The sequence below is a fragment of the Aulostomus chinensis genome, chromosome 11 (genome assembly GCF_037954235.1).
Source record: "Aulostomus chinensis isolate RoL2024-O1b breed Wild chromosome 11, RoL_Achi_v1.0, whole genome shotgun sequence".
In the NCBI taxonomy this organism is placed as follows: Eukaryota; Metazoa; Chordata; class Actinopteri; order Syngnathiformes; family Aulostomidae; genus Aulostomus; species Aulostomus chinensis.
The window spans coordinates 21,978,636-21,998,778 of record NC_141330.1 but is presented as its reverse complement, the minus strand read 5'-3'; the positions used below and the strand labels follow the sequence as shown (position 1 = coordinate 21,998,778).

Below are 20,143 nucleotides of genomic sequence, written 5' to 3'. Positions count from 1 at the left end.
ACTGAAATGTATTTTACCTGTGCTGAGGTGAAAATAAATGGTTCATCACACTTGGTGTATTGGACATTGCATTTATAGTCTTCCACTGAACAAACAAAGCTTGACTGGATAGTTTATCCTTTAGCTGACATGCAAAATCTCTTTTCTTGTGAACTTTTAAAATGTCTACTAGAGATACACACACACACACACACACACACACACACACACACAGTCACTCCAGACAGGAGACTTGCACTGAAAATGAAGGCAGAGTCCAGCCTGAGAGTTCAGGTACATAAGTAAAAAAAAAAAATCTTCGTCCACGTAGACGAGAGTCCGGTAGTTCGGTCCCTGAGACAGCACTCGGTAGGCTGTCAAAGCAGCCCAAAATACAGCCAGACCCACCGTTATTAAAGCCCGACGCGGTGCCTTGCTAGTTGACACGGCACTCAACCATACGAATCTTTTGAGAGAGGTGGAGTTGACCCGGCACCTTGAGAACTAACATTAAGAACCAAATAAGTAGGGCATATAAGCTCTGGCGAGGAATGGTATCGCCGCGATAGTCATGTGTGTCAACTGATATTTCATGCTCATGTCTGGCTTCTGTAATGACGGAGGGTCATCAGAAAATAGACAATTGTTTAGAATTACTTACGGTCAGGCCAGGTTGAAATTCAATTCTCTTCAGTCCTCTGTGCCATGTGCCCGGCAATACGTGCGTCATGCCTGCCACAATCTTCAAACTGCCTCCACGTCGGGGATTGACGTCACTCCCGCTCTGTTTACTTAATTTTTGTTGTTGTTAGTTACGTCTCCAAAAAAATTGAGTTGACTCGTTTAATTGTACATATCAAAACTAATTGATATTTGTGGTATATTCTCGAAAATGTCGGTAAAACACACATTCATTATTACAAATATTTCAACTATGTAAACTGTGAGTCAAATATTAATTTATTTTTAAGAAGTAAACTTAATTTACATATGGATATTCCACATCAAGATTCCTGTTGGAGTTCTACTAATTAATTTTGATGTAGTCAAATAAAATACTCATCATGATGATATTCAGCATTTTTATTTAGCATATTACATTGTCACATTTACAGTGTCCTTGAATCATTGAGTCTCTCCTGCTACTCTTCATGAATGTGTTGACTTTGTATCATTGCAAAACACAGAAACACAAAAATGCTCTAGTTGGAAGTAAAATACTGTCTTTCAACAGATGTAGTTGAACATAGTTCACTCATGATGAAGTGCTATGACACCCTGTGTTTGTGCAGACTGAAATTGTGGTTTTTTTTTTTATCAGGTGTGAGATCTGCAGGGTCTTGGCAACAGCAGGCACTGAAACATGAAATCTTGACAAAAAGACAAAAATATATGACCTAAACTTCTTTCAACAGCTTATTGTACAATTTACCAATTTTCCAAAAAAACTGTAATATGATCTCCTTATCAATTAAATTCAACTTTCACTTATGCATAGAGATCCCTACCGCACCCTTCTTTATCTCTTTTTTTTTGCCGATTATGGTTTAAGTACGGCAGTGATAATGGGGACACACATGTGTACATGTATGTATGCTCATACATCCAAATCACACACAAAAAGAAACAATCAAATCAATCAAAAGGCAGATATAAAGTACACTAATATACCAGAATCCATGGAACTAGTAGACGCCACAAAAGAGCTGATGAAATAACTTGAAAATGTGCACGATTCAGTTGACACAGCAAAAGAAATATACGCCAAAGAGTTGAAGGTGCCCTACGGTGGACTGGCAACCTGTCCAGGGTGTACCCTGCTTCTTGGCCAATGTCAGCTGGGAATGGCTCCAACCCCCCCAACGCGATCTTTAATGGATAAATGGTACAGAAAATGGATGGATGGATGGAGTTTAAGGTAGAATCTTCTTTAAAAAAAAAAAAACACTTTTGGGGGATATATGCTTCCTAGTAACTGTTATAGATAGAGACCAGGTGAATGCTACTTAGCTTGGTACAATGAATGGTAGCTGATACATGCTTTTCAAATTATATTATTCATCATTAATTCCTTAATTTTTTATCTTACTGACTTTTTCACTATTTGATCATTTTTGGCTCTAAAATACTTTTATGGTTATGGTCTTATAATTTGGTCAACATGCAATTACATTATTTCTAGTTTTTTGTCATTGTTTGTTTAAGACAAAATTGTAATGGTAAAATGGTTCCATATTCAAACATCATGGCTGGATTCTGTACAAAATAACTTAATGACACGGTACAATAAAGATACATGAAAGCAAACACGTTTTTTCAAATTTAACCATAATAAAATAAAGAAATTAGTTCTTGCTCTGTAAGAGATAGGGTGTGGAGATTTTTAAATCTTCCTCTTCAGGTTACATAAAAAATATCTTTCCTTTTTCTTCCATTACAGGTGAGGGCTTCAATTCATTATGAAGAACCCCCAAGTTAGTTTTAAGTTCATAAAACTTTTTATATGTTGATCCATCCATCTATCCATTTTCTACCACTTCTTCTGTTGATCCATAGAGCAAATTATATGAATTAGAAAAATAACATCTGTACTTTATATTATCATAAAAAATATATACAACTGTTTAATAAATTTTTTTAGGTGTGTCCCAGTGCAAATTGTTCAGCCTAGACACCAGTCACTTGAGGCACCACAGCCGTCAGCCTTCACTGCAGCTGGTTGGACATAAAAAAAAAATTTATGACTTCACCCCGGAGATTGTGGTTTTCTCAGAGATGATGGTAAGAGCAAACCTGTTGTTACAGCGGTTATGACACTTGCTGCACCAGAGAAATTGTGCTGCACATTGCATTTTGAGAGTGCTCACAATGTACCTTGAATGCTGAACTTCAGCATTTTAACTGTACTCTTTCTTTTGGCTGGTAAGAATTCAAGGAATCACATGAAGCCTGGAAGTTATAAAATTTGATTCCATTTACAGTTCAGTTTAAAACCTAAAGAGTCCAAACAATGTTAATGTTAATATTTTTCTGTATTTTTTTTGTTATGTAGGCTTTACAGCTTATAAAAATATATGAATATATAACATAAACAAAATAAAAATAACTCTTGGTAAACACATTTATGCCACAAGGTGATGGCATGTGTCACTGTCATACAAAATTTCACAAAAAATAAATTTAACAGACTATGATTTTTCATGTTTCATAAGGGTTATTCTCATCATCTAGGACTCTGTCTTTACACAGCAGTGCTCCTCTCATCCAGGCTGGTGGTTTGTGAGTTGACTGACCGACTGATTCGCTCCTGAGGTACAAACACCTTAAGGACCTGCCACATTCGGCAGGGAGCCCTGCTGATCAATCTTAGCAAGCTCCTCCTGAATCTCTTCCCGACAAACACATAGAGCACAGGGTTTAGGCAGCTGTGAATGTAGCCAATGATCTCAGTAACCTGCAGAGCTAGTCTGATGGCTTTGCTGCTTCCACATTCAGTGTAAAAATGCAGAAGCTCCAGGGCTTTGAAAAGTGATGCAACATTGTAGGGGACCCAGCAGCATAAGAAAACAGTCACCACAATGAGGACCAAACGGATGGCATGTTTCTTGGATGACTGGCTGTAAAGCAGTCGCCAGATGATCTGCTGGTAGCAGAAGCCTATGATGACAATGGGGATGTATAAACCTAAAATGTTCATTTCAAAAAGGCTGAAGACACTCCAAAAGTGAGCGTTAGTGTCATATAAAGAGGGATACACAGGATAACAGAAATAAGAGTTGTTGTTACTTGGCCTCTGCTGAAGAAAGGTCAGTTCAGGGAAGGAGGCAAAAACCCCAGCTACCCATGTGACAACTGCTGCAACAATTCCAAAGGATCGAGTGCGTGCTCTCATAGCGTAAACAGCATGTACAATGGCCAAGTAACGGTCAATACTCATAAGAGTGATGAAAAAAATGCCACAGTAAAAGCCAACATAATAAATACCCAAAACCACCTTGCACATGGCATTCCCGAAGAGCCACTGGTCCTGAGCTTGGTGGGCCAGGAAGGGGAGGGAACACACCAGGAGGAGGTCAGCAATTGCCAAGTTTAGGAGACACACGTCGGTCATGTTGCGGAGTCGCACCCCATAAACAATGACCCAGATAACGAGAGAGTTACCAAGGAGCCCAAGGAGGAAGACAATGGAGTAGAGGGTGGGAAGAAAAGTAGCTCCATGACGCTCATACACACACCTTCCAAAGTCAAAATCAGGCAAAGGGCTGTCGTCATAGTAATCCGAAGGACTTGCAGTGATATCGGCAAAGCTGGATGAATTAGGGGAGAGAAAATGAATGATTTCTGGCCAACTTATCAGCATGTGCTAAAGAAAGATAATTTGGGGGTCTTGCAATATACCCTGAAAAAACATTTAAGTTTTACTATCAGACATATGTAAATAATTACTTCTGAACACTTGTAATCTTGCAATATAATTCAAAGGGTCAAAACACACTCAAAGTAGAAGTGCACTGGGTGGACTTGTGTAAAAGTTCAGCGATTGTTTTAAAGAAAATTAACATTCAGTATGAACTGCTGGATGATATCTACATTTGGGTATACTATTTTAGAAATTCTGGAAGGGAACTGATAAAAAGTTGAGATCACATTAGCAAATTAATGGAGGTAATAATAAACAGGTAATCATATCCATGCCTGTCAATGAACTACTTTAGCATTGTTCATTTCAGTTGCAGCTGTGATCATTCTGCTGTTTGCAATACTCAAGCTATCTTAATGCAGGATGAGGAAAAGGAAAATAGATATTTTCCCCTTTCTCTTATCAACATAGAACCATTCGGGCTCACAAACTCTCATTTAAATATAACCTGCTTGCAATTCAATACAGCAGTGCACAACATTTCACAGAAGTTTGTAAAATAGACATTTAAATCACTTGTGGAGGAGGAAAAACAGCTTTACCTGCCAGTGCTGAAAACAACTGAGTTGACGGTGGCATTCATGCTCAATGCTGAAGCAGATGACCAAGCCACAGATGTTTGATGTTGTACTGTATTAAACATCAGAGATGATTTGTACTTTAAGAAAGAGTAAATTGTGCAACCCTTTTACATTTGCCCACCCCCCTGGCCAATAAATTTGGGTGGGCTTGCATTCGCAACATATATATCTTGCTAGTTCCTGAGAATGCTTTTGATTTGTTCATGTTCCAGCCCACAGTGATAAACAGAACCACAAGTTCACAGATGCAAGCTTACCACAGCACAGCGAGAAGCTTGCACAGCTCTGCACAGGTTTTATGCTCAATTTTTGAACAAACTAATGCTTCTAACTCAGCTAGTTACAGTTTCAAGACTGGCAGTTTCAAAAAAGAAATGTACTGTGAATGGAAAATTTTGTCAAATTACTTGAACCATGATTTTGATTCAGTTAACAGAATTGTATGACCAGACAACCAAACACAGCTGGTTTGCCCACTTACTGTATTGCTGCTCAGCATACATCGTGTCCAACAAGATTCCAATGACTATCAAGCTCAAAATTACACTGGTTATGCATGGCTCTCTGATAATACTTAGAATGTGCAATAAAACCATAAAAGACATTGCAGTCATACCGTGACATACAGTTACCCTAAACTTAACCAGCTTTAAAGCTGTAGCACTGGACTTTTGTCTCCATCTTCTAGCAAATAATTGAGACAGCTACAGAAAATCAAAGCTATTCACAATGTGAAGTTAGTCAGCACTCATGAAAATACAGCAAGAACATTGAGCATTAGTGGAAGCACAGCCAATTCAGCATGCTCTCCTGATAAATCACAGACAGTTATACATCCATTAACTTGAGCAATGGACACTGCAATGTCAGTTGACCATATGACACCAGACCCACAAAAAATTGAGGCAACTGCTACAAAGAGGGTGTGCTGCATTTTCAGAAGATGAAAATTATGTTTTAGGCATCCATTCCTGCAGTTAAAAATTAGACTGATGGACACAACTCCAGGGATACAAACACTGCACCCAAACTGCTCCAGAAGGAAATTCAATTAAATTCAGTGCAATTCAAGTCAGTTTCCCAACACCAGCCCAACAATAGTATCAAAAGACACCTCTCCACACACCTGAATTTTAACAAATGCTGAGGTTGTCTAATTAGTGCCATTAGGTTCTTTAATGGCAGATAAAATTAAGAATAAGGTAAAGGATCAATTGAATACAGATATATCTCCATACTTATCATCAATTGTTTGTGAGCATAAAAAGGACGGGAATCTAGGCTATGAATGAATTACATTGAGCTCAATCAAAACTGTATTCCTGATAAAAACCCTATCCTATAAGTGCAAAACATGCTGAGCAGTGTGAACAGGAGTGCCCGGTTCTCAATGTTGGACAAGTGCAAGACATCATCATCAGGGTTTCATGAAGGCCACTCACAGGCTTTATAACATCATGGGGCTTCTGTGAGTGAGAACAGATCCCCTTTATTCCCCGAAAGGAAATAAAAACATGGATGACCTAAAAAAATCGTTTTATTAAACTCTGATAAAACTGAACTTACTGTGCTGGGCTTACAACACCTTAGAGACACCTTATCTAATGAGCTAGGTACCCTGGATGGCATCACCCTGGCCCCCAGCACTACTATAAGGATCTTTGATCAGGATTTGTCCTTTAACTCCCACATTAAAAAAAAACTCCAGGACTGCCTTCTTTCATTTATGTAACATTGCTAAGATCAGGCACATCCTGTCTCAAAAAGATGCTGAAAAACTTGTCCATGCTTTTGTCACTTCCAGGCTGGATTACAGCGTTCCTGCATGTTAAAAGGAAGGTTTTCATCGCTGCTGTTGCAGGGTGTGCTTGCTCATGGAGAATATGTTGAGTGTATTTTCATTGAAGGAGTGTGATGCTAGATCTGCTGTACTTGTAAAGTATCATGAGATAACTTTTGTTTTGGTGCTGGTCAAAAAAAGTGACATGACTTGAGTCAAGTTCACGGCTAAAAAGTTGGCAGGAGTGGCTTCAAAAACATGTCAGAAATACCAAAGAAGCACTATAACCAGATGATTTATGGAATTAAGTTACAGCCATGAGCTGTAGAATACTAATGCAGAACTTCAGAGACATAGGAAGATGAGAAAAGGGTAGGTAGTGTTGTGCGCTGAAGAGCGAATTGGTCAAAATTATGATAATCGATAATTATGAATATAATTATCGATTATTAAATAAATTACTAATTAATATTAAATATTAATTATTCGGGGCACCACCCTGATGAGTTCAGGGAAACTATAATACGACCAAACTTGTAACAGTTATCAGTCTTGAACAGAGTTTATCTACTAAACAGTCAATATTCTGTAACATTAACTACCTAGGGACAGCTCTGATGTTGAAGGATGAGATCCAAGCACTGGCTATTGCTTAGACACGTGACCACAAATTCGAACACAAAAGACACTACGATTTCTCTCATATAATAAAAATATATTTATTAACACAGTGCATCAATCAATCAGCAAATTGACAAAAGACACAAGTGATAACATGTGTGTGTGTGTGTGTGTGTGTGTGTGTGTGTGTGTGTGTGTGTGTGTGTGTGTGTAAACGTGTGAGTGAGGGAGTGAGGAAGGGGAGGAGGGAGTCTGGTTGCCTTGCAATCAGTTAGCATCGCAGCAGACTAGTTAGCTGAGGCTAGCTAGCCGCTAGTTAGCACCGTGGAGGTAGAACTTATGGAATGTTAATAACTAAGCGGAGCGCTTAGTGAGAGAGAGAGAAAGAGAGAGAGAGAGAGGACAAAGGCAAACCCAAAAATGTGTGTTAACACACTTGTGCAGTATTAATAACCGGTAACACCTTCTTGAGATGTCACGGTTATTAATAACTAACGCCAATAAATAATATATAATTCTATGTAATTTCTGCTAATTACAGGACTTCCGTCACATGAACAGAGCATTCATAGACATTATACAACACACTAAGCTATTTCTCTGCCCAGAAAATGCCTAGTTAAAGGAATCCTTACTTGACCCGGTGGAGCGGAAAGGTATTCAGTTTCCGTGTTCCGGAGCGCGGTTCAGCTCGACTCGGAGGGCAGCAGAGCAGCGGCGGGGCAGCCTGCAGGGTCTGCTGGAGTTACTGGTGGGAACAATGAAGAAGCTGTTGAGCTTTCTTTCACCAGGGACCAGTTCACGCTGATTGCGTGGCTCGACGGTGGCTTCTCTGGACGCTGTGACAGGAGGGAGAGAGTTGTCCTTGTGGAGCAGATCTGTCGTTGCTGCACTACACTCAAGGTCCGAGGTGGAGAACCGGAGAAGTTGAATCTTCTGAAGATGTTGCAAACCACCCAAGGGAAGAAAACCACCGAGAGAAGAAAATCACTGAGAGAAAGAATCTTCTCCGCGCTGAAGTTTATATGTGATGTCACTTCCTGTGGGATGATACTGGCTCTCAGCCAACAGCATTTTGACAGGTTCTTGGATGTGGTCAGTGGCCAGGTTCTCAGAGGGGGGCCAGTGGCCAGAGTCATCACCCCTCTTTTACGATCCTTTGTTCAAGAGCATGTGGTCACTCGAATTCAGGCTTTGAAAAGGGGTGTTAGGCCTCACAGGCCGAAAGCCTTTCTTCAGCTAGACTAATAGCCACATCTCTGAATTAATCTCTTGGTCTGGTAGAGTTGGCACAACAGTAGTATTGGCAGGAGCAAGTACATTCAATTGACATCATTTGAGAGGAAGCACAAGGACAGTCCTGTAGTAGGGTCTGGAAGTGACCAAGGAAAGAAAAGAGTCCTGCACAGCAACCTGGAGGCAGTAGTGCTCCACATATCCAATTGGCCTTAATAATTGTCATGTTTTGTATGATTTTATGAAAGGTGCATTCAGCAGACTGAGATTGCAGCATAAAGCAAGACACTGATGTATTTGTGTTGTTATTCACAAGTGAGCAAAGCTGGAAAAGCATAATGAAACTCGTGGCCTAAATACTTAAACAATGTGTGAGTGACATACAATTAACAGCAATACACTGTGATTTACTGATAAAGTTTTTCAGTTTTATGGTGTACCAGATGTAAAGGTGTAACATATAATATATTGTCAGTAATGTAAGCGGTTGATATACTAACTTCATAGCAAGTGTGAATGTAGAAGTGTGTGTCATTTAGAAAACCGAGCCTGCAAGATGTAGTGAAGACTCTTCTGTTGGTCATTAGATGTGGGTAAGTCTCATCGGTTCTGCCAGTTCAGTGGCTTTTTCATGCCCAAACTGCTCTGTTCTTAATCACTTTATCTGAATATTGTTCTCAATTAGTCATGTATTTTTTTTCAATAAAGAGGAACTGATACTTTGATACTTAGTGGTGTATTTCTTTCAGCCTTATACATTTCCTGTAGTAAACAGGTATATTCAAAGGCTCACTACTCTTGGGAAAAAAAATTATAACCAAAATTTAATACACAAATAAAATATCTGAATAAATGACAAGTTTTGTTTTCAACTGCATTTGAAACATCCATCCATCCATCCATTTTCTACCGCTTATGCTGTTAAGGGTTGCGGGGGGGGGGGCAGCAGCCTAGCCCTAGCCCTAGCAGCCTTTGGGCAAGAGGTCCTACTAGGGGACTTCAACACTCACATGGGCAATGACAGCCTGACCTGAAGGGATGTGATTGGGAGGAACAGTAGGCCCGAACAGAACCTGAGTGGTGTGCAGTTATTGGACTTCTGGGCGAGTTGCAGTTTGTCCATAACTAACACCATGTTTGAACATAAGGATGTCCATCGGAGCGTGTGGGGCAGAAGTCACCGAGGCAGTGAACCAACTCTACCGTGGCAGAGCTCCGGGGGTGAATGTGTTGGAAGGCGTATGGGAGTTTGCCCAACCAGTCCACATGTGCTTTGTGGATTTGGAAAAGGCTTATGACCATGTATGGGGTGGATGGCCCCTTACAAAGGGCCATTCAGTCTCTCAACCAGAGGAGTGAGAGTCTGGTTTGTATTGCTGACAGTAAGTCGAACTTGTTCCAAGTGAGGGTTGGACTCCACCAAGGCTGCCCTTTGTCACCGGCTCTGTTCATAACTTTTATGGACAGAATTTCTAGGCACATCCAGGTGGTGGAGAGGGTCAAGTTTGGTGGTGGGAGGATGTCGTCTCTGCTTTTTTGCGGATGATGTGGTCCTCTTAGCGCCATCAAGCCACAACCTCCAGCTCTTGCGGGGGGTGTTCGCTGCCAACCCAGGATATGCTGGAGGGATCATGGCTGGCCTGGGAACACCTCAGGATGTCCCCGGAAGAGCTGGTGGAAGTGGCTTGGGAGAGGAAAGTCTGGGGGTCCTTGCTGAGGCTGCTGCCCCCGCAACCTGGACCTGGATAAGTGGAGGACGACGACGGCGGGGTACACCCTGGACAGGTCGCCAACATATATAGATAGACAACCATTCACACTCACAGCCACACCTACAGTCAGTTTATGTATTCAATTGGCTTAGTCCCCATTGGCATGTCTTTGGACTCTGGGGGGATGCTGGGGTACCCGGAGAGAACCCAGGAAGGCACAGGGGGGACATTCAAACTCCACACAGAAAGACCTTGTGCCAGATCTGGGGCTCAAACCCAGAACCTTCTTGCAGAGAGGCAACAGTGCCAACCACTACACCACCGTGCCGCCCGCATTTGAAACATCTCTAACTTCCATCCATCCATTTTCTTGTGCTTATTCCTGTTGGGGGAAGCGGGGGGGGGGGGGGCTGGAGCCTATCCCAGCGGCTTTCAGGCATCCAGGGTTAACTGTGGACAGGTTGCCAGTCCATCGCAGGGCCGACATGTATAGACAGACAACATTCACACTCAAAGCCACACCAATTTAGAGTATCAATCAGCCTATTCCCCATTTCCATGCCTTTGGATTGTGGGAAGAAGCCAGAGTACCTGGAACCCACGCAGGCACAGGGAGAACATGCAAACTTCACACAGAAAGATCCCGTGCCCGAGCCGGGACTCAAATCTGGAACCTTCTTGCTGTGAGGCAACAATGCTAACCACTGCACCACCGTGCTGCCCATCTCTAGCTTATCCATACTTATTTATTTTTCAAGGACTAATATTCCTGAATTACTACAGAACGATGAACTTATAATATTCAAGAATGAACACCGTGGACCCAATCATGAACTTATCTGTGCAACATTTTGAATTTATTTTGGTTCTCTGAGCATGCGCCAAGCCATGTACTAGGTTACATTCATCTTGTTTGTCCTATGAAGAAAGTGTGATCTAGTGTTTTCTTTTTCTCTTTATTTGTCATTACAAGTACACACACACACACACACACACAAACACACGCACACATACACATGCATCATTCTTAATAATCTGATTTTACTGGTGTGTTGGAAGTCTCTCTATCTGCGGTGTCTCTGTGGCTCAAAGGCCCTCTGCTCCTCCAGCAGAGGAATTTACTCAACAGACTGACCAGGCACTTCCTGAATTTCTCCCCAACAAATGCATAGATGACTGGATTAACACAGCAATGAGAGAGTGCTATGATCTCAGAATAGCCCATTGCAGAGTTGATTGTCGTTGAAGCATGCTCCGTGTTTAAGATGTCAAACAGCTGCAGAGTCTGAAGGAGAGCAGTGACATTGTAAGGCACCCAGCATACCACAAACACACACACTATGATGAATATCAACTTCACAGCTCTGCCTTTCTTGGAGTTTCTGGTCTTCGACAACACAACCAGGATTTTCACGTAGCAGAAAATCATGATGGGGAGGGACAGGAAAAGGCTCACTGTGGTTTCACTGAAATTCCGTATCATCTTCCAAAATTGCTGCCTGTCGTCTGGGTACAAAGGCTGGCAACTCAGGGAGCTGCTGTCATCAATATCCACCTCAATGGAGGCAAAGACAACTTGTGGGGTTGCCATGAAGATGGATAGAACCCAGATAGTAATACTAGCTGTGATCCCATAGCGAAGAGTTCGGACTCTCATGGCTGCCACAGCATGGACGATGGCCAGGTAGCGGTCAATGCTCAGTAGGGTCACAAACAAAGTTCCACTGTAGAAACCCAACTGTTCAGAGAGGCAGAGAGGGGGAAGGGATGTCAAAGTCAAAACAGGATGTTACACAAAGCTTTACTGGCTGCAATGAGGTTCTTTGTATTTCCTTCATTCCACAGCACCTGTTTCACTTCAGACAGACAAGACCTGATCTCTCTGGTGAATGGATTCTGTTGTTACAAAACACACTCATTTTGTTTGCAGAGCAAAAGAGTAGTTTGCTAATAGGCATGTAGTAGAGTAAAAGTAGGAATTTTGCAAGTTGTGAGATGATGATTATTCACCAAATACAAATCAGCATCTTTCCTTACATTCTTGCATGGGGATTTTTCAGGAAGTGAATGACTTTTCACACCTCAAAAAAAAAAAAACTCCAGAAAAAAAAATTCGTAATGTAGGTGGTTTTGAAATCTCAAAAAATTCTGAGCATGAGTCACGTTTTACATTTTATATGATTGATTCTTCATTGTTTCATAAATAATAACCCTTGTTAAAATAAAGCCTCACTTGATAGACTCCTGTGATGAGTTTACATGATACAAGATTCAGAAAGTTGTCATCCCACAGGGGTAGGGTTCCAGCCAGCATCAGATCAGACAGGGCCAGGTTCAGGAGGCAAACGTCAGTCATTGTCTTCAGCTGTATATAGCGGAGGAGAATCCAGAGGACAGTGGTGTTGCCTGAAAGAGTCATTATTTAGGTTTGGCAAAGTAGAACATAACTAAAATAGATATAGATACGAGTGTGCACTGAATCAGTTTTAGCATCTTGAACATACCTACTAAACCTAGACAGAACAGCATGTAATAGAAAACTGCAGAGACTGCAAATCTATCGCTGGTTTCATCGCTGGTGGAATTATCATAGTTGTACATGTCCAGGTAAATGAATGGTCCGTCTCCAGATGTGTTCCAGTCACTGTGTGAACAGGAACAGAAAAAAATGTCCACAAAAGAGTAAAAATGATGTAAAAATTTGTGTTTTGTTATTGTCACCTATGTAAAGACAGTCAGGCTAACATAATAACTACGATAACATATGACAGTGAAGAATTCATTCATACCTGATTTGCTTCAAACAGCAATAAAGGAAATATTTAGAACAAGATATAATGATGATTCTCGTCTTTTATGCAACATGACTTCCTTTGGTTTTTATTAGACACATTCCATAACCTAAATTAACAACAACATGAAAGCATATTCAGTCCAAATATAACAGTCTTTAAGTTCTAGTTGTGTTAATTCAGCTTGTCCTGCCAGAAATATGGTTGTATAGTTTCCTTTTCCCAGAATACACAATTCTTCGAACTTATTTTATAGACAGCTTTTTTCCTTTGAGTCAGTTCTTTAAACATTCGGAATATACAACAGGACACATATTCAGTTAGCTGAATGAATTAAATATGCAGTAGAAATATTTACTTTTTGAACAAGCTTTGTACTGTCCTTTTGTACTGACAAAAAGTGTTCCTCCTCTCGTAAATCCTCAAATATTAAAATTTTTTAAAAGGTCCTCTGTCCTTTATTACAGCTCACACACAATTGCACACCATCATGACGAGTGAAATGTATTACTTACACTCCAGATAAATGGCCAACTATGTAATAGGATACTACTGGACTTCCCTGCCCTTTAATGTGAACTTTCCAGATATGATCATTATCATTTAGTGAGTCATCACACAAACAGGACAGCTTTACAGCTGAGGCTGTTACAAACCTGAGAGCACTTTTTCAAATAAAAAAAAAAATCCTACAAGAATAATTTAAATGTTTGATTTACTTTTAAGCAAAGTCACTGTAATGGGGAAATTGGGCCATAAAATAAATAATAATATTTTCATTTTTACATCTCATAATCTCATGGAGTAAGTAAAGCAATTCACACAAGCCTCACCCATTTCGATCTAATGCAATCTGTGGGTTGTTCTCCATTTAAGGCTTGATATAATAGCCACATCATCTGAGCTGTTATTCATTGATTTCTTTTTTTAAATGAAATATTACGAGGGCAAAATGAAGTGTATTTCTACGTAAAAGCCAAAGTCCAAGTTGGTTGTTTTTGGTGTTGTTTTCTATCTGCAACATAGAATGAGAAATCAAGGTTTTAATGGATATGGACAATTCTATCAAGGTTGGTCTTTCGTTGTTGTTGTTGTTTTGTTTTTTGTTTTTGTTTTTTAGAAATCCTTAGGTTTTTAGGAGACCACTTATGAAAATGCTACAATTGTTACATGGGATGAGGACAGGAAATGATCGTTAGATAGAAAATACATATTTAAATTGTGTCGCCTGAAATTGCAGCAGATTTCAGGGTACGATTGATGATTTATAAACAAATTATTGAACCTGAGTGTTAAACCAGATAATCATCCTGGAGGTCTAGATTTAGCCTTGATACTATCTATAAGTACCACAAACTTCCTTCTTACTTGACCAAATTCTAATTCGTGTGATCTTACTTTAACCCCAAGTCTGAATTTTTTCTATCAACAGCCTTCAATATCACATATTGCAGAAGCATTTGACTGACACTTGGCGACCCTCACTTCCTGTGGCTGACATCTTTCACACACACACACACACACAACACACACACACAAACACGCATACATCAGCATGAGAAATAGGAGCGCTGCATTAAGTCTAGTAAACAAAAAAAAGCAAACATTGTGGTCTTACTACATTATTTCCCAGACTCTCTGCTCCTCAACCTTCTTGTCTTGAGCTTCAAGTTTCCATGTCATACTGTCAGCTTGCATCAATCACTTTTTATGCAGAGCTCATTTCTGGTATGAACTCTGGAAGGGTTTGCTATTTCCTTTGTTTTGTATTAATGCTGTACAGAGGTGGCAGTGGAAATTTCTGAGAAATCTTCCTTTATCTGGCAAGAAAAGAGATGGGGAAAACATATTCTAATGACGAGGTTGTTTCATTTTCTTTTTTCACTACTCTGTTGAACTTTCTCACTTGTACAAACTATCTTGCAGCACTTTTTAGAAATTAATCCTTATGAAATAATGACTGTGGATTAAAATAGGCATCAATTTAGATAAACTCAACTTGACTCAACTCATCTTCATATCCTTCATGTATATAAACAGTATTTCTTCTCAGCTCCCCTGACAGATTGGTTCATTATGAGTAAATACCTTCAATAGAAATTATCAAACATGCATTTACTTTTTTCTCCGTCAACATTTATCAAAATTTTAGAGGAGCAAACTATTATTAAAATAATGAAAAAATCTGTCACTGTCACAATGACTTTATTATTATCCATCCATTCACCCATCCATCCATTTTCTACCGCTTATCCTGTTAAGGGTCGCAGGGTGTGTGGAGCCTATCCCAGTGGCTTTGAAGTGAGAGGCGGGGTTCACCGTGGACAGGTTGCCCGTCCATCGCTGGGCCAACATATATAGACAGACAACCATTCACACTCACAGCCATGCCCACATACTTATTGTAACATAATGCACATACTCAACATATTTATTTACATACTGCATATTTGTTTACGATTTTCTGTGGTTGGGGCGGCAAGAAGGTTCAGGGTTTGAGTCCTGGCTTTGGCACGGGATTTTTCTGTGTGGAGTTTGCATGTTCTCCCTGTGCATGTGTGGGTTCTCTGCGGGTACTCTGGCTTCCTCCCACAGTCCAAAGACATGCAATTGGGGACTAGGCTGATTGATACTCTAAATTGACCGTAGGTGTGGCTGTGAGTATGAATGGTCGTCTGTCTCTATATGTTGGCCCTGCAATGGACTGGTGACCCATCCAGGTCCTCCTCTCACCTGAAAGCCACTGGGATAGGCTCCACCCACCCTGCAATCCTTAATCAGGATAAGTGGAAGAAAATGGATGGATGGATGGATGTCTATGGTTATGTACATTGTTGCATAGTGTTAACATACATTTCTTATTTCCTATTTTCATTAGTATAGTGGACCATATAGTGTACTTTTTTAACGTTTTATATTTGGTAACATATTCCTTTTTCCCTATTTTAACATATTATTTTACATTCTTCAATATAGTTCTTTTTCTATTCTAGCATTCTACAATGGGAGCAACTGCAACTAACTTAATTTTCCCACAGGCATCAATAAAGTATTCTGATTCTGATTCTGAATAGATTTTAATCACAACAACAACAACAACAAAAGCCACTTTTAGTTACTCAGGCCAATTGTATGTGTCTGCAGAGCTGGAGGCTCTTATCCAATTATATTAGATTTAAAGGTCTATTCCAGGGGTCACCAACTATATTTGTCAGAGGGCCAGAATTTTACCGGACAGTCACCTTGGGGGCCGGACCCTCAAATAAAAATTAAATAAAAATCGAATTTTTGCACAACATTATTTGATGTTTATTGTTTATATTTTTTCCATTTCATTACAAAAATGAAGGCATGTTTAGGCTTTATGAGTTAGGCTCCTATCACCTATACCACAGTCAACCACCAGGAGTGATCGAGATATTTTGCCTCAACTCAATTAAGTCAACTTTATTAATAGAGCACTTGAAAAACAAACACCGCGGAAGTGAAAGGAAACGGCCTCTTAGCACAGGTAAAATGGCACTCTCAAAGGCCATGAAACGAAAAGTTGATGTGGAAAACAGATCCTTTAATAGTGACTGGACTGAAAAGTACGCATTTATCATGCCAACCTTCCGAAATGCGTCACCTGTATGCCTCATTTGCAACGAAACTGTTGCTGTTGCAAAATAATATAATCTGCGCCGTCACCACAACACTAAACATACAAATTTCAAGGATTCATATCCTGAGCAGTCAGAGGCCCGTCAGAGAAAAATCGCCACATTGAAATCTGCCTACTCCCGTGCAAGGGGCATTATTACTCGAACTTTAACCGATCAAGAGAGAGTAACGTGTGCATCTCTGCGGGCTGCCTGGGTGCTTTGCAAACATAACCGGCCTTTCACGGAAAGTGAGGTTTTAAAGGAGTGCATGCTCGCCATTCTGGAGGAACTTGGCCCCGACAAATCCATGGACAGAGTTATTGCATCTGTCAAACAAATACCTCTCTCTGCTTCAACTGCTGCACGTCGTGTACACGTCTTGGCAGAGCATGTCCAGCAAGCTGTTATTGACGGGATCAAGGAAGCCAAATACATTGTGCTGGCTATTGATGAGTTCACTGACAACACGGATATTTCACAGTTGTGCGTTTTTGTCAGATACTTTGATGGCAAAGATTTCCGAGAGGAGCTGCTGGCATTGCTTCCGCTGGAGGGCAACACCACTGCTGACGTCATCTTTGGAAAACTGGAGGATTTTTTTAAAAGCCATAGATTGTCCCTGGATAAAATCAACCTGACAGTAACAGATGGTGCACCTGCCATGATTGGCAAAAACAAGGGCCTGGTGAGCAGAATAAAGACTGTCGCTCCTAAAACTAACGCACTTCACTGTATTATCCATCAAAGTGTGCTGTGCGCAAAACTAAGTGGGGAGCTCAAAGAGGTGATGGAGAAAACTATGCAAATTATTAACCACATCAGAGGAAATTCAAGCACGCAGCACCGCCTGTTCCGCAAATTTGTGCTCGAATCCCAAGCTTCTCATGATGACCTGTTGCTGCACAATGACGTGCGCTGGCTCAGTAAGGGCAAAGCACTGGAGCGCTTCGTTGAACTCCGTGCCCAAGTAGTTGATTTTTTGAAACAAAGTAAACAAAGTGAAATAAAAACCAAATGTTATGTAAGGGCATGAGGAAAAGTAAAAAAGAACAGTGTGAAACAATAAATGTTAAACAGTGCAACGAGTCTGTCCTCATTTCGGAATGTAGCCTAAATAGTCATAAATGGTGGGGATTACTGACAGTTAAGAGTCTTAGTTGTTTCTGTTTTCAGTTGCTTTAATAGTGTGGACCACATGATATATATATTTTTTTCACTGTATTTTTCCACCGTTCTTTTTCCGCCATTTTCCCCCTCTCCAATTTAGTCGTCGCCAATTCCTCCCTGCCGAGAATTGGGGAGGTACGGTCATCCTCGTCATGCACAGGCATGCGGTGTCCGCCTGTCGCATTTCGTTAGCGCAAACTACCTCGACCACCAACAGGAGCCGCGACCAGGAGCTAATCCCCATCCGACTCCCCTCCCGCAGACGCCACCTATTGCCTCTGTGCAGACGTCAGGCCTAGCCAGTCTCCGCAGTGATAGCACAGTGCAGTTTCCAGTCGGCTACCCTGTTGCCCCATGATATTTTCTCTTTGATCCTCACAATTTTGGAATCCTGTCGCGGGCCAGATTGGACGGCTCGGTGGGCCGGATTCGGCCCGGGGGCCGCCAGTTGATGATCACTGGTCTATTCCATCCAAATTCTAGTCTTTGTCAAAATATTTTAGTATTAAAGTTGTATTATGTCCAAATACAGCTTTCCATTTTGTAATTCCTCTTGTTAGTTTATGTGCAGTTAGCAAAATAATCTTATCAGGAAAAATACAGATGAAATCTTATGCTATGGCCATTGCAACCATTGCTTGAATTTCACCCTTTCTTGAAATTTGAAAGTTTGGAGACCACAAGACCGTGCGAAGTGCTAGATTCAAGATTATGAACAGTGTTTATTTGGAGCAAAGAACACTGAAAAATAAAAGAGAGAAGTATAGATAAGTGTCTTCAATATCTACTGAAAGGGCAAGAAATGCATGAAAACCAAAAACAATGTGTGTTATTGATATTAGGCTTGAATTCAACCCTTCGATATTCAAATTGGGGCTGCATGGTGGTGCAGTGATTAGCACTGTGGCCTCACAGCAAGAAGGTTCCGGGTTCGAGTCTATTCGAGTCCAATTCGAGTCCCGGCTCGGGTGCGGGATCTTTCTGTGTGGAGTCTCCATGTTCTCCCTGTTCCTGCGTGGGTTCTCTCTGGGTACTCTGTCTTCCTCCCACCATCCAAAGACATGCAATTTGGGGACAATTTGATTCTCTAAATTGACCGTAGGTATGACTGTGAGTGTGAATGGTTGTTCGTCTCTGTATGTTAGCCCTGCGATGGACTGGCTACCTGTCCAGGGTGAACCCCGCCTCTCGCCCGTAGATGCTGGGATAGGCTCCAGCCCCCCCGCGACCCTTAGTAGTAAGGAATAAGCGGAAGACGACGATGGATGGATGGATATTCAAATTCCAGATTCTATCAGTCACTTGTACCCCTTTCGCATTGAAAAACGTGTGCCAACGTGGGTTTTTGCACCCACGTTTGCTCGGCATTAAGGCGCATTCAAGCTTCCAGCAGACGCAGGTCTGAACTCCCGCTGTGAGGGCTGCATGCCTGTGTTTTTCTCTCTCGTATGTCATCGCGCTGGCAACATCATCATTACACGTAAAAGTGCGCCGTGGCTCAAAATGCCGGTGATGTTCCCATAAATCACTGTGTCCTGCACGGTTCCAGAAATCTGCCGCCAAGTCTCTTCTTCACAGTGGATGGTGAGCAGCTCGCGGACTTCACGATCTTGCCTGTGTGTTGCCATTACTGATAAAAAGAAGGGGTCTAATTACTGCTACTTTAAAGGCCTGTGGGACCCCAGACAGCAAAAAGTTCTTGAATCAACATTGAGATTTTGTCAGGCCAATAATTGAGATCAACATTGATGTTAAACATTGAAAATAACATTGAAGTTGCTCATTATGATCAGCATGGAAATGATGTTGAATTTTCAATCTATGTAGACAATGAATCAACCTTGATTCAACCATGTTATCATCAACATTGAAAGAACATACAATTCCACAAACATTGATTCAACTATATATACATTGAGTTATAAATTGAAAAAATATTGCTAAAGGGCCATTCCAGCACATTTTCAACCTTCCTCTATTTTTCAATATGCCTCAAATAATGCCAAAATAATCACTTTAATCTATATTTGGCGGAGTTCCACAGGGGGCATGTCAAAGTCATCTACTCGTGACTTCACTGCCATATGTCTGAATGGTAGTGATGTCACTGCTGGACAACCAAGTTTGGAGCAACCCCTGCAGAACAGAGGAAGGTTGACAAATGCTGAAATGGTTCATGAAGTATGCTTACCGAAGTGGTTCTCAACCTTT

General features: G+C 40.9%; 2 protein-coding genes across 2 annotated transcripts; both read right to left on the bottom strand.

Moving 5' to 3' along the window:
• Positions 1-1,067: 1,067 nt before the first annotated feature.
• Positions 1,068-5,093, bottom strand: LOC147253781 (C-C chemokine receptor type 5-like). The gene is made up of 2 exons (XM_086217390.1): positions 4,942-5,093; positions 1,068-4,286 (listed from the first exon to the last, which is right to left on the bottom strand). The coding sequence occupies exons 1-2, from the start codon at positions 5,040-5,042 to the stop codon at positions 3,221-3,223; spliced, it is 1,167 nt and encodes a 388-aa protein (XP_086073516.1). The 5' UTR covers positions 5,043-5,093; the 3' UTR covers positions 1,068-3,220.
• A 6,091-nt stretch (positions 5,094-11,184) lies between these two features.
• On the bottom strand, positions 11,185-14,849 carry LOC147253780 (C-C chemokine receptor type 5). The gene is made up of 4 exons (XM_086217389.1): positions 14,740-14,849; positions 12,834-12,973; positions 12,563-12,735; positions 11,185-12,067 (listed from the first exon to the last, which is right to left on the bottom strand). Exons 1-4 carry the CDS (start codon positions 14,817-14,819, stop codon positions 11,357-11,359), a joined length of 1,104 nt encoding a protein of 367 aa, XP_086073515.1. The 5' UTR covers positions 14,820-14,849; the 3' UTR covers positions 11,185-11,356.
• Between the last annotated feature and the right edge of the window lie 5,294 nt (positions 14,850-20,143).